Raw genomic sequence first — 13,820 nt, 5'->3', positions numbered from 1 at the left:
AAAGCAGATAATTGTGCTGCCATGCCTGTGTTTACGTAAAAGCCACTGGTTTATGAGGAACAGCTTAGTCAAAGCACACAAAGAAACACCCTGCAATATTTTTTGAAGAGGGTTGGTTTCTGGTTTGGTTTTTTTTTTTTTTTTATTGCTTCGAGAAGCAAAAGGTTAGCTACAGAAATAGAGAGAACAAAGCAGCTCAACAAACAACTGCCTCTTGTTTTTCTTATTCTGCACAGCCTCTCCCAAACCCTGCTCAGCCCCAGCTCCCCCTCCAACTGCTCCCCACACCCAGACCCAGCCAGGAGCACCCAGAACCTCCAAACACTGAGCTGGGAAGGGGCAAAGCCTCACAGGGGACTTGTCCCAGGTTTGTGTCTCCATCTCAGCATGAGGGGAACGAGAGAAGTGGGAGATCCTCCCTCCTGCTCAGCCCCTCCAGCCTTCTCCAGTCCCCAGCTGCTCCTCCTGACACCAAAAGCTTCAGCAGCCCCATGGCACAAGTCCTGCTCTGACCCTGCCACAGGTTTGGTCACTGCACAGGCAGGTAGGGACATCAAGTAAACCCGGATTTAGCATCCCTGCTGTCAGCAGGAGCCCTGAAGCATCCTAAAATCTCCCTTGGATGCTCTGGCCATAGCAGAGATCCAGCTCAGCCCCCAGCTGGCACAAGGCTGTGACAATCCAGGCCATTCCCAAGGGACAGGGACCAGGCAGCTCCCCTGGTCCCAGCCCACAGCAGGAAATGCTGGAGTTATTGTTACCCTGGGGCATTTAACAGGGCTGTTTGTCTCAGCCCCATTAACCTTCAGCAATTTAAAGGTAGAGGGAAAAAAAATATCATAAATGAGCAGCAGCTCTCAGGCTGTGAGTAACCTGTTCTCCCAGTTTCCAACACTGTTCATAAAACAAACCACACTGGATAAAGAGAGAACAAAACTGTCCCTGCAGCATCCCACCACCTTCAGCTCCTGTCTGCAAGGCACAAGTGGACAGGAGAGGAAGAGGAGGAGGAGAAGGCTCCATATCTCCCAAAATTAAAGTGGTTTTTCCTGGCCAAATGAAGGGAATGGATTTGTCAATGGCTCAAAAGGGGAACCCCACTGGCTGGAACCCCATCCTGTGGGAATGCCCGAGCTGGGCTGCACCCCATGGGACATCCAGAGCCACCCCTGGATGCAGCTGAGGCACAGAGGGAGGGCTGGGCTCCTTCCCAGGGTTTGCAGCTTGCAGGTTTGGATTTATTGGCACGGGAGTGCCCCACGCAGGAGAAGAGATGCACACACATCTCTGGGAGATGGGCTCTCCCACTCACAGGGCTCCAGCGAAAAACAAAACAGGTTTGACAGAGAACAAATTAATTCAGCATGAAGAAGCTCTGAAAAAAAACCCAAAGATTATCTTTGACACATGAAAAATAGATAAATCCTCGCAGAAGATTACTTGAACAAGGCCAAAAATCCATCACAGCCCTGCAGAAAAGAGGCACAGATAAGGCTTTCAAATGGATGTGATGTTTTTATACCCACAGGCACTGGGAAGGCAGCACAGTTCAGAGATGACAGCAGGGATCTCAGCCAGGACTCCTGAACTGCCTCAAGATTTGGGGGAAGCAGAAGAGAAACCCCCTCCCCTGCAGGTGCTGCAAACTCCAGATAGGCTGGATCTTCTCAGGCCTCAGTTTCCCCTTCACACAACCAAGACTGTGGGACAGCCCCACAACTGGGGGGGTCTCTCAAGGCCTTCTCAGGTTAAATAATGTGATATTTGGGTGAGTGTTGTGCCCTGAAAATGCAACATTTAAAGCAGCCAATGGGTGTTTGTGGGCATCATTCCCATGCCCAGCTTTCCTGAGCCCGGTGCTGGGAACACAGCCCATGGCCCAGACACCACAGACCCCAAAGCCTTCATAACCCTCCCTTGTCATGCTCTGCCTTCTTGGCTTTGCTGGTCTAACATTCCATCCTTGAGGGGTACACCAGAGCTGCTTTTCACAGCATTGAGAGTGGCTTGAAACTTCTTAAATACCTACACACACTTCAGCCTTCGAAAAGTGTATTTGTATCCCCCTCCAAAAAAAAAACCTAACCTGCCCCTTCTCCTCAGTAAATATCTACAGGTTTCTCTTTGTGTGGACTCCTTCAGGATCCCAAAATCCTGCTCAGTTCTCAGGCTGCAGCAGAGCCTCCCCAGCTTGTGCAGTTCCAGGATGGAGACAGGATCCCCATGTCCCAGCAGAGCAGCACAGCCCTGCTGGGTGTCACCTCCTGTCACCTCCAGCACATTCTCTGTGCTCTCCTTTCCTCCTGGGCCATCCCTCCCATGCCCTGTCCTCCCAGACAACCTGCAGCAAGCAGCTCCCCTCAGTTTAGCAAGTGCTTTTATTTTATTTTATTTTATTTTATTCCCCCTTGCCAGAACAAACAAGTGCCAGGTGAGCAGCCCCTGAGGGGTTTGTGGCTGCTTTCCAGCTGGGCACACATTGTGACACCTCACTTTTATATATTTATGGCTCTCCAAAGGTTTCACACAGATACTCCTGGCCTCCTTATCCACCCAAGGACACTGAAGGGTAAAAGATCCAGGATTCAAGCAGCAACACAGAGCAGAGCCACCAAGGGAAGATAATGCCTCAATTTCAGAGCAGAAAGAGCAGCCAGGCATGGGCCAGACAGGTTATTCTGCTCTATAACTGCATGTTTATGATACCCTCATTGCTTTACAGAAATCCAAGTTAACCTGCTCAGCCCAAAGCCTCCTCCTCCTCCTCCCCAGAGCCAAGCGTGCAGCAGGGCTGACCTTTGCATGTGTTCTAAATTGGAGTGCACATTGTATTTCCCCAGCCTCTCGTCTGTGTTTTGCACAGACACAATGACACAAAAGAGGCAGAGCCCGCCAGCCAAGCCCTGCAAAGAAGGTGGCTTTAAATAGCCCCTTTGTCTTGCTTTTCCTTGCTGAAATATTGCACATTATTTAGAACCGAGTTTTAGTTTTATCAGGAATCCAGAAATAGAGACAATGGAGGGCTGGGTGAATTTTTGGATCATTTTAAGACCTAAAGTTTCTCATTCCTGTCTACCCTTGCCCTCCACTGCAGGATTTGTAGCTGTATCCCAGGAACCATGCCCTGGGGGGCTCTCAGACCCATAGGAGTGACCCCAGCCAGGATGGGAAGAGAGGTAGGACATGTGTGAGAAACCTCACCTCTGCAAATTGAGGGCAGAATTCTAAAAGCAAAGCGTCTGTCCTTGATAGGGAAAAAGTCAGCAACCTCAGCAGACCCTGAGCTGGTACCCAGATGAGGTCAGAAATTAAAAGGTGTCTCGACACTAAATTAATGAGCAAACTGACAAGAGAGCAACAGGAGTTATAAACGTTTATGTTCCGGTTCGAGGCAGGAGCAGCATTTATAACTGCATGGTTTGAGTGCCAAACATGAAAACTGGAGCTCTTTCTGGTCAGGGCACATGGATGCTCCTTTTTGGGTGTGTGCAGCAGCCCCAGAAATTATAAAATGCTTGGGCCTAATGAAGAGCCCTGAATGGGGGTGTTGGGGGGCATCTAATGGGAACACACAAGATATTCCCATCTCCTCTCAGGGCTGTAATATTTTGTGTCCCCTCCTCAGCACAGCCCCTGGCCAGGTTTGTGTCACAGTGAACACTTTGTGTTTGTCCCAGAGCAAAAGTGCCTCCAGCAAACCAAAATTCATCCAGACCTGCAAAAAAGACATCACTACTAAGCATCAGCTTTTCCTGAGCATCCTGGTCTAGTGGGAGGTCCCTGTCCATGGCAGGGCAGATGGAACAGGATGAGCTTTAAGGTCCCTTCCAACCCAAACCATTCTGGGGTTGCACCAGATGAGGCTGCAGGGAATCCCCCACAGCCAAACTTCTGGGATGACTTCACACCCTGCATGGAGAAGGAACCACAACATGTACTCTCTTATCACCTTCATGGTAAATCCACATCAATGCTGTTCATTTATCATTAAAAATCCAGCTGGGACAATCATTTCAATGCCCAGGTGAGCAGAGCTCAGCCTGCCACACTTTGGGGAGTGCAGAAGTGCAGCAGGGATGTGGTAAGGAGAGAACAGCCTGTGCCCTGTGACACCAAAGTGTCTCTGAGCAAACCACAAGGGGAACGTGCTGCTGTCCCCAGAGCCTGCCTGGAGCCTGCGTGCAGCTGAGCCCCTGGTGAGAATCCAGGCAGGAGGGGCAATGCCAGCACCATCCATGCAGGAGCTTGGATGCAATGCCAGCAATGCCATGCAATGCCAGCACCATCCAATCCAGGCAGGAGGGGCAATGCCAGCACCATCCATGCAGGAGCTTGGATGCAATGCCAGCAATGCCATGCAATGCCAGCACCATCCAACCCATGCAGGAGGGGCAATGCCAGCACCATCCATGCAGGAGCTTGGTTGCAATGCCAGCAATGCCAGCACTATCCAATCTAGGCAGGAGGAGCAATGCCAGCTCCATCCCTCAGGAATTCTGCACTGTGGTGTGGAATATTTTGGCAGCTGGGCACGGTGACTCGGGGTAAGAAGCGCAGCAGTGAAGACAAAACGTGAGTTGAGAATTTCCCAGCTGCACGAATGAAGATCCCAGCCAAACCTTACACTTAAATGCCCAAGGCAGAGCGAGCTCCCTCCCCATGGGTGAGGGATGGGCTGGGCTCACACCTGTGCTCAGGTGAGCAGCGGTGAGAGGTGTCAGCGCTGGAGCTCTGGGAGATTCTTTCCTGAGGCTCTGGCGCCATCTAAGCCCGGAGTTGGGATCCTTCATCCTTCCCGCTGCCCTTCAGAGCACAGGGAAAACAAAACCATAGGGGAACAAGCTCCTCTTGCTCCTCCAGCCCAGGAAAACTTCCTACAGAAGGACAAATCTGGGAGCTAAGAGCCGAGCGAAGCCCAGAATGGCACTCTGGGAGAAACCCAAGCACTGAATAAGGTCAGACCCACCAAAAATGAGCCCAGCACAGCCATGTGTGTGCTCTCTGCTCACTTGGAACACTCCCAGCACTGCAATTTGGTTTTACACTCCAAGACCATTAACAGAGTTCACTCAGGGAATGATTATCTAATACAGGCATAACTCCACTTGCATTATGCAAAGAAACCTTTCAGCGACTTTTGACCCTGTTGAGCTGCATAAGGTGCAAATAATTCAGAGTTTCTCCCCCACTGAGAGAGCTCCTGATTGTTCAGAAGGATGCACATTGCTCCTGGAGTGAGGAGTCACCCTCAGCTGTGTCCCCCTCCGAGCTCTGCTCTCCTGGGACCAGCTGCTGCATGGTTATTTGCTTTTCTCCTGATCCCTTAAGCAACCAACTTCACAGTGTCCTTTTCCTGGCATTTGTTCAGCTTTTTTTAAAATTTATTTATTTCCCAGTGAGTTACAGAGCAGCAGAGCTGACTTTTTATCCTCGGCTGCCCTCCAGTGACAGTGTCCACCCTGAAGCCCCACTGCCCACCCGGGCCAGGACCAGGGGACATGGGGACCTGCACAGCTCACCAGGCTGCAGAACCTCACTTATAACAGATGTACAGGTCAATAATTCTAAATTAAAAACCCTCGTGCCTCAGTGACAGCTCCAGCTTTAAGGATTTACCAATTTTACAATCCCACATTCCTGCTTTCCCCCCAAACAGTGATGATCTTTCTTTTAGCCATTGACAATTAATTCCATCTTGGTTCAAACTCTCCTGTCCAATATTAGAAGTACCATCAAATGCATTTATTTACCTTCCCTGTTAAGCAAACGGGAGCAGCAGCAGCTGTTGACACAATGTATTATTGAGGTCTGACTTACCCAACAGTTCATTAACTTCCAAAATGTTATCTCCAGCTCCGTTTTGCAGAACTGGCTTTATAATAAGAGACTGGATGTTTGGATTTCAAAACAAAAACCGCCATCAGGGAGCAGAGTTATTCATCAGTTAGAAAAAATCTTGCATTGCATAGCAAACATGTAAATCTGATGGGGGCTGACCACCCCAAAACCAAACACAGCAGAAGGAGCTCTCAGGAAAGAGAAATACAAGGAATGAGAGAATAACCCAACTACAGCAGGGTTTAAAAAGCACCCAAAACACTCATTTGTTCGGAATAGCCAGGGGTTAATTCCCTGGGGTTCAGTAACCCCCCAGAGCACAGCAGAGACCCTCCCTTGAGGGACACAGCTCTGGCCCCAGTGGTGCTGCACACACCTGAGAGCAGCAGCCAGTAGGTAACAAGCATCAGGAGTTATTTGGTTTGTTCTTTTGGTTTGGGGTTGTGTTTTTCTATTTTCTGCCCAATTCCTGTGGGAAGAAGGATTTGCTACAGGTGCAGACACCCCAGCCTCCCTTTGCAGTGACCCACATTCCTTTTTCTCCCGCTGCAGCATCGCTGGGAACCCGCTCTGGATTTCTGCCAGTGAACTCAGCACTCAGGGCAATGCAACCTCCTGCTCCAAAGGTTCCTGGCACAGCTCCAGAGGGACTTTTCCCTCCCCTCCATACCACACACACCTGTAGGAGGCTCAGGCAGGAGCATCCAGCAGTGCACATCACGCTGCTGAGCTCACACACCGAGTAAATGACAACACCCTCATCCTGCCAGCAGCAAAATATTTTGGGTTCCCCCAGAGGAAAAGAAAACAAACCTAAGGACTTTGTGAAAGAAGTCATTAAATCAGACCATGCTGGAAATGCCTAAAAGAACTGATCACATTTCTGACGTTCAGAACCAGGTGGGAAGAATGACAATGACAACTTTTTATTGAAAACTGAAACTGCAGCAGGTCACGCACATCCAAAATAAAAAAAATTCAAAACAAAACAACTGTTGTGCAGTTTTTACAAATCCCAAAGGCCCCAGGCCAAGGAGAGGTTAACAAGAAACAAGTTGAGGCTTGCAGAACCTCGCTGCTCTACAGCAACACCAGTAACCACGATGCTGCTCCGTGTCAGCCCGCACGTTACTCAATGCTTTCCTTATTCCCACCCAGGATTATTTGTATTCTGGAGCTCTGGCATCTTGTGCCGGTTGGCTGAGTTCAGTTATCAGCTCCCTTCAAATCCAGCCAACCAGGCTGGCGGCTGTTGGACTTCTTGGACACGAAAAAAAAGACGCATAAAAGGCAACAAGAACCTGACACCCGGCAGCGCGGCCAGCGCCGAGCCGTTTGTTTTGCCAGCTCTGTTCCCGCAGCCCCGGAGCCGGGATTGGCAGGAGATTTTGGAGCGCAGGACTTTGAATTACGGCGGGTGGATTTGGCACGGCTGCTGCGCGGGCAGCAGCTGCGAGGGATGAAAGTACATTCATGGCCTCAGCCCCGCTTTGGCAGGGGGACAGAAAGCCCCCAAAGCCTCTCGGAGGTACCTGGGCGATGCCAGCACAGGTGAGCGGCGCGCTCAGAGCTGCGGCACCTGCGCTGCGCGCGGTGCGAGCGCTGACAATGTCACCTGTCACCTCCGCATCGCCGACAGCTCTGCCGCATCCTCCCCACCCAAAGGGACACGGCGGGACGGCCCCACCCGGGTTTGTGTCCAGCGCTGGGGGAGCCCCGGGCCGGAGGGGAGCGGGACCAGCGGGACCGACCGGACCGGACCGAAAACCGCACTTACCGGGAGCGGCGGCGCCGCGCGGGACGGACTCAGCGTTGCCCATGGGCGGACGGAGCGGGGCCGGGACGGGCAGTGCGGGGCTGTGCGGGTGGCAGGACGCGCTCGGGCAGCTCCGGCTCTCGCCGCGATTCGAAGCTGCCGCTCCGCCCCGCCCCGCGCCGGCACCGCCAACCGCGGCCGCGGGCGGGACACGGGCGGAGCGGACCGGCACCGGGAAAAGCTCTCATAGGCTCGGAACGGCACGGTCCGGGATGACCGACCCGACCCGACCCGACCCAACCCAAACGAGTCCGCCACGGTTCGGGATGAGCTCATTCGACCTGAACGAGCCCGGCACGGTTCGGGATGAGCCAACCCGGCCGGAACGAACGAGCCCGGCATGGCTCGGCTCAGCCCGCACCCGTCCAGCCGCAGGAGGGAGTGTCCCCGCCGCTGTCATCCCGCCGCGGGGCAGTTCCAAAGGTTCCCATCCCTCTGCCCATCCTGGGCATCGGGAACAGTGGAATTCACCCAGGGGTCTCCCCACGCTCCCTGACAAGGCAGAATTTTTTCCTTTCCGAAAGGCTTTAAAACACGGCCCCGCACACAGCCGAGCCCTTGCTGTCACCTGTCCCGGGGCACAGCTGCGCCCAGGGAAGGACAGGAGGATGCCACAGGACAGGGTGAGGATTTGTTCCCAATCCCAAGCAGCGTGTGGTCCTCTCGTGCCACAGGGCTGGGAGATTGCCAGCCGGGATGAGTCCTGCTGCCTTCTGTTCCCCATTATCTCATTTACTCTTCTATTTGGCACGAGACTGATGTGGACTCCGAAAGAAGTAAAATAGCAAGCTAGAAGGGAAATTCCTGAGTGTTTCTACTGTCACAGCAGCCCAGCCACCCCTGGGAATAACAGAAGGAAGGAAAATGACAGTGGGGAGGCCACCACTTGTCCCTGTGCCGGTTTCCTCCTCCACAGCTGCATCCAGAACATCATTTCTGGGTGCCAGCAGCTTTGAATTACTGAAATAGAGATGAAGACACATCCTGCCCTGAAAACCATGGACAAAATAATGGGAACATGATGTGCAGACAAGTGTGCTCCTGCTCGGAGCCTGGGAAAGGGCTGAGTCCAGCAAAAGAGGAGCCACGATGCTTTTGCAGGAGCGCTGCTGCCTTCCCAGTGCCCACAGCACACACCAGGGCTGGGCTGGGAGCCCGGCTGGGGAAGGGATGTGTGTGAGCAGGGGGTGACAGTGACATGCAGATATTCCTTATCTGGCTGCTAATGCACTTTTTATCTCCTCCCTCAGGTGCAGGCGCTGTGACAAGCCTCGTACTTGAGTGACCTTCAGAGCAGCCTCCTGAGCTGTGCTGTCCTCACACGTGGCAATTTATTGTCCCTCATCGCCAGGTTTGGGGGCTTAGTGTGGCTTGGGTTTCTGGTAATAACGCCTGAAACAACAATCCCAGTCCAGGGCAGCCTGGAGGAGATTGAAGTCAGACCTCAGCAGGGGCTCCAATTTCGGTGAGCAGCGACAGGACCCAGGGAAGGGCTGGAGCTGTACCAGGGCAGGCTCAGGCTGGATTTTGGGAAAGGTTCTTTCCCCAGAGGGTGCTGGAATTGCCCAGGTTCCCCAGGAATGGGCACGGCCCTGAGGCTGCCAGAGCTCCAGGAGGATTTGGACAGCGCTCCAGGGATCCCAGGGTGGGATTGTTGGGGGGTCTGGAGCTGAGCTGGATGATCCTGTGGGAGCTCAGGATATTCCATGGTTCAATGGATAACAGCAGCACAAGGCAGAAGTGTTGGGTGTTCCCAGTGCACACTGAGCAGGTTGGGACTGGTGGCACACAGGAGCTGCAGCAGGTGCTGCAAAAAGTCAGAGAAATCAGCGCCTTTCTCAAAGGCAAAGGGAGGAGGCATCTGGCTCTGTTTGTTCCCAGAAAACACTCAGACACACTCACATTCCTGAGGAGGGTGAGTAGCACACGGAGCAGCTTTCCCAGCCCTCTAATGACAGGGAAGTCTCTTCCACCTGAGCAGGTGCAGTGGGAACCTGAGTGCAGAGGCAGAACGTGCACAGCTGCTGCTGCTGCTGCTGCTGTTGCCAGATCAGGGCCCCGGGGCAGGAGCTGCACAAACCCCACTGTACAAACCCCATTGTATAAACCATACTGCAAAACCCTGCACAAACCCCACTGTACAAATCCTTCTGCACAAACTATACTGCAAAAACCCTGCACAAACCCCTCTGCACAAACCCCTCTGCACAAACCCCTCTGCACAAACCCTACCCTTTTTCTTCAGCTGGGCCACGATCACAGTCCTGCCCTCCTGTTAAGACCTTCCCAACCGATCAGAGCAGCTTCCTTTTATCTCCATCTTCTCCCACCACTGCTCCAGCAGCCACCAGGCTGTCCCCAAGAGGAGGAGGAGCCCAGGCAGGTCACATCATGTCACAGAGCCATAAAACCCCAAGAGAGCACCCAGGGGAGTTGTGTGGCACCTTCCCATTTAAATCCCACTGGCCCCTCTGGGACAGGGCTCTCAGGAGGCTCTGCCCCAGCTGCTGGCACAGCACACAGGTTCAGAGATGATGTTCTGACAGAGTTTGTCTGTTTTCTTGAGCTGTTGGCAAATCCCTTTAATCTCTCCCTGCAGATTCCCCCCATAAAAGAAGGATAACACCACTCAGGGAGGGTTGGATGGCTGGTATTTCAAACTGGCCTGAATTGTTGGACAGTGTCTTGAGCAGGGAAAGGGTTATCAAGTAACACATCCCCCAAAACAGCCCCTGCATTATCCTGGACTCTTCCTGTGTCAGGGTCATGCTTTGGACAAAAGCCCAATCAGGTTAAATTTTCATAATGTTTTTTCCACAGCTAAAATATCCCAGAGAGCACGATTTTCCCGAGGAGATTTGGAGCCAAAATGCATCGATCCTGACCTGAAGAAAGGCTTTTTTATTCCAGGCAATGTGGCTGGCAATGACCACAGTAATGATTTTTTAAATCACAAACATCTGTCTCTGCTGAGAACTGAGCTGAGCTTCACCCACTCACTCCATGCCAAGACCACCAAGAATCTGTCAGGCAGGACTAACCCTCAACATGTGTTATTGGCCTGGGACCAAAACCCTCCAGCAAAGAGAGGTTTAACTCCCTTAAACTCCCCCCTCAGCTCTAGGACATGGGGTTTGCACTGTGAGGTGGCTGGCACAGCTGCATGGGGCAGCTTTCCCAGAAGAAATGGGGAGGAAGATGCTGGTTTGCATTCCTCTGCCTTGCTCTGCAGGCCCTGGAATAACCCAGCACGTGGAACACAGAAATGCGAGCAGAGGCAGAGCTCTGGTGAGAGAGAATATAATATTTAATGTTATATGTTATATTATTATAAATTATATGTTATATATTATATATTAATTATATATTATATATTATATATTATATATTATATATTATATATTATATATTATGTATTATGTATTATATAATATATATTATATATTATATATTATATAATATTATAGTACAATTATATAATATAATGTTATATGCTATATTGTAATGTAATATATAATACATTGTTATATATGATATGATTGATATTATATTATATTATATTATATTATATTATATTATATTATATTATATTATATTATATTATATTATATTATATTATATTATATTATATTATATTATATTATATTATATTATATTATATTATATTATATTATATTATATTATCATAATAAATTAGCCTTCTAAGAGCATGGAGTCAGATTCACTCATCTCTCACCTCATCCTGCAAATGCCACAATCGGGTTCAAGCTGTGCCCCCTCCCCACCTTGTCCCCAGCCCACAGCACTGAGTGCCACCAGTGCCTGGTTTTTATAGAATGATACAATAGATTCTATTGGATTGGCTAACTAACAAAAACATCTTCCTCACCCACTGTCTTTGAGAAGAGAAAAGAGAAGTAGAAAAACACCACCTGCAGGTTGTTTATATTTAACAATTTATCACATCCTTACAACTCCCTAAAAATTCTCACAAGCCGCTGTGAGGAACACTTGCTGTTTCTTTCTCTCTGTCCCATACGTGAAAAATGTGTATTTTATGATTGGCTTTTCACAAATATTAAAATGAATATTATATGTGTTGTGTTAGAAAGTAATGCTGTATTAATTCTCTGAAGTAGTGTGTTAAATATAGTTTTAGGTTATAACAAAACGTTAAAATAGAAACTGTGCTGTGTAGGATACTTTTTTAAAGAAAGGACTCGCACTGAGATAGCAGCCACAGGACACCTGAATCTTTCAGAGAAAGAGAATTTATTGCCCCATTATCAGGAGAAATTAACTTCTTCCCGCCTTGCTCAGCCCTGAAGTCAGGACTCAGAGGAAGAAGTTGATGATGACCAGACAGAATCCTGTGTTTGAATGGAATTTATGCATCATGGATGAGGTGTATGAATATGCAACAGGCTGTTGCTTTTAAGGGTTAATCCTTTGTTAACGTGGGTCCTTTTTTGGGCTTGTGCTGCCCAGAAAAAGGTACCCAGACGTCCGTAACTCTTTGTTTCTATTGTGTCATATTGTCCTAATCCAAATTGTCCAAATTATTATTACTCTAATTGTATTACTATTTTTATAACCTTTTTATTACGATTAAACTTTTAACATTTTAAAAACAAGCGATTGGCGTTTTTCACACATCCGCACCTCCCCAGGTTCTTCTCCAGCCGCTCTGTCCCGGCAGTGCCGATGCTGAAATTCCCCGCTAGAGGGGAGCTCCTGCCCACGAACAGCCCGGGCTCCGCATTTACGAGGCTCCCTTTTCACCAAAAACCATCCCGGCCTGTTACAATCATATTTTTTGAAAAAATTATTTTGTCTAGAATATTTTTTGGGGGGGGAAGCTGAGAAATAAAAAATAAAATTATATTGGGGTTTTTTTTCACAGAAAAAAACCCCACCAATATTATTTTATTTTTTTCTTGTGTTTTACTGCTTTGGAATGTGGTTGGAGATTGTTGATTTAACAGGTGATTGTTTTATTAGTTTTTGTTGTAAGTTGCTTTAACTTATTGATCAATTGGGGCCAAGCTGTGTTGGACTCTGGAGAGAGAGTGTCACGAAATTTATTATTATTTTTTAACTTTTTGTAAGTATTTTGTAAGTATTTTTAACTTTTTGTAAGTATTTTAACTTTTTTGTAAGTTTTTTTTGTATTCTTTAGTATAGTGTAGTATATAGTATTCTTTAATATAACATAGTATAGTAAGTATATAATATATATAATATATATAATATATATAATATATAATATATATAATATATAATATAACATAATATAATATATATAATGTTATAATATATATAATATAGTATCTTAAAATAATAAATTAGCCTTCTAAAAACATGCAATCAAATTCATCATTTCCTTTGTCTAAAAGCCCCACAAATACGATAATGGTCCACTTCTCTTCAGACAGGAGAAGTTTTTCTCTGGGTTTAGCTGTGGGAAGGGGCTTGTGGTGAGTTCTGGTGGTTCCACGCACACCCCCAGCCCTGCTGGTCCTCCCAGTTCATCCCCAGAGGGGAATCACGATGCTCTGGCTGCACAAAAACAATGCCAAGGCAGCCAGCAGCAGCCAAAAAAGGGTGACATCTGTAGCCATGATATTCTCTGAAAAATCCCTTAGCAAGGATTGTTCTCCTGAGAAACTGAGAGGCCTCAGAAATTAAATGCAAACAATAATTATCTGCTGCTGTGGAATGCGACAGGTGCATCTGTGATTGGTCTCATGTGGTTGTTTTTAATTAATGGCCAATCACAGTCCAGCTGTGTCTCTCTCTAGATCAGTCACAAGATTTTATTATCATTCATTTTTCTATTCTTAGCCAGCCTTCTGATGAAATCCTTTCTTCTATTCTTTTAGTATAGTTTTAATATAATATATATATAATAAAATAGTAAATCAGCCTTCTGAAACATGGAGTCAGATCCTCGTCTCTTCCCTGGTTCTGGGACCCCTGCGAACACCACCACAGAAATCCTTCCCTGAGCTTGTCCAGGCTCCTTCCAGACCAAGCTGAATGCTTTGATGTCATTAAAGTGTTTTGTGAGATGAAAACTCCAGGGAAAGTTTTGATATTGGAGATATCCGGAGTGAGCGCCGATGCTGCAGAGGGAGGGGATGCTGTGTACACATCCCTCACCTGC

General features: G+C 48.6%; 1 protein-coding gene across 1 annotated transcript in view; it reads right to left on the bottom strand.

Annotated features, from left to right (window-relative positions):
- NEURL1B (neuralized E3 ubiquitin protein ligase 1B) overlaps positions 1-7,726 on the bottom strand; it is a 122,096-nt gene extending 114,370 nt beyond the window's left edge. Inside the window, exon 1 of the mRNA XM_030957643.1 lies at positions 7,616-7,726. Within this exon, the coding sequence (XP_030813503.1) occupies positions 7,616-7,658 (43 nt within the window). The 5' untranslated portion in view covers positions 7,659-7,726. The remainder of the gene's footprint in view (positions 1-7,615) is intronic.
- Positions 7,727-13,820: the final 6,094 nt, after the last annotated feature.

This window comes from Camarhynchus parvulus, chromosome 13 (genome assembly GCF_901933205.1).
Source record: "Camarhynchus parvulus chromosome 13, STF_HiC, whole genome shotgun sequence".
In the NCBI taxonomy this organism is placed as follows: domain Eukaryota; kingdom Metazoa; phylum Chordata; class Aves; order Passeriformes; family Thraupidae; genus Camarhynchus; species Camarhynchus parvulus.
Note: the sequence above shows the minus strand (reverse complement) of the source record. Positions and strands in the feature narration are given on the sequence as shown.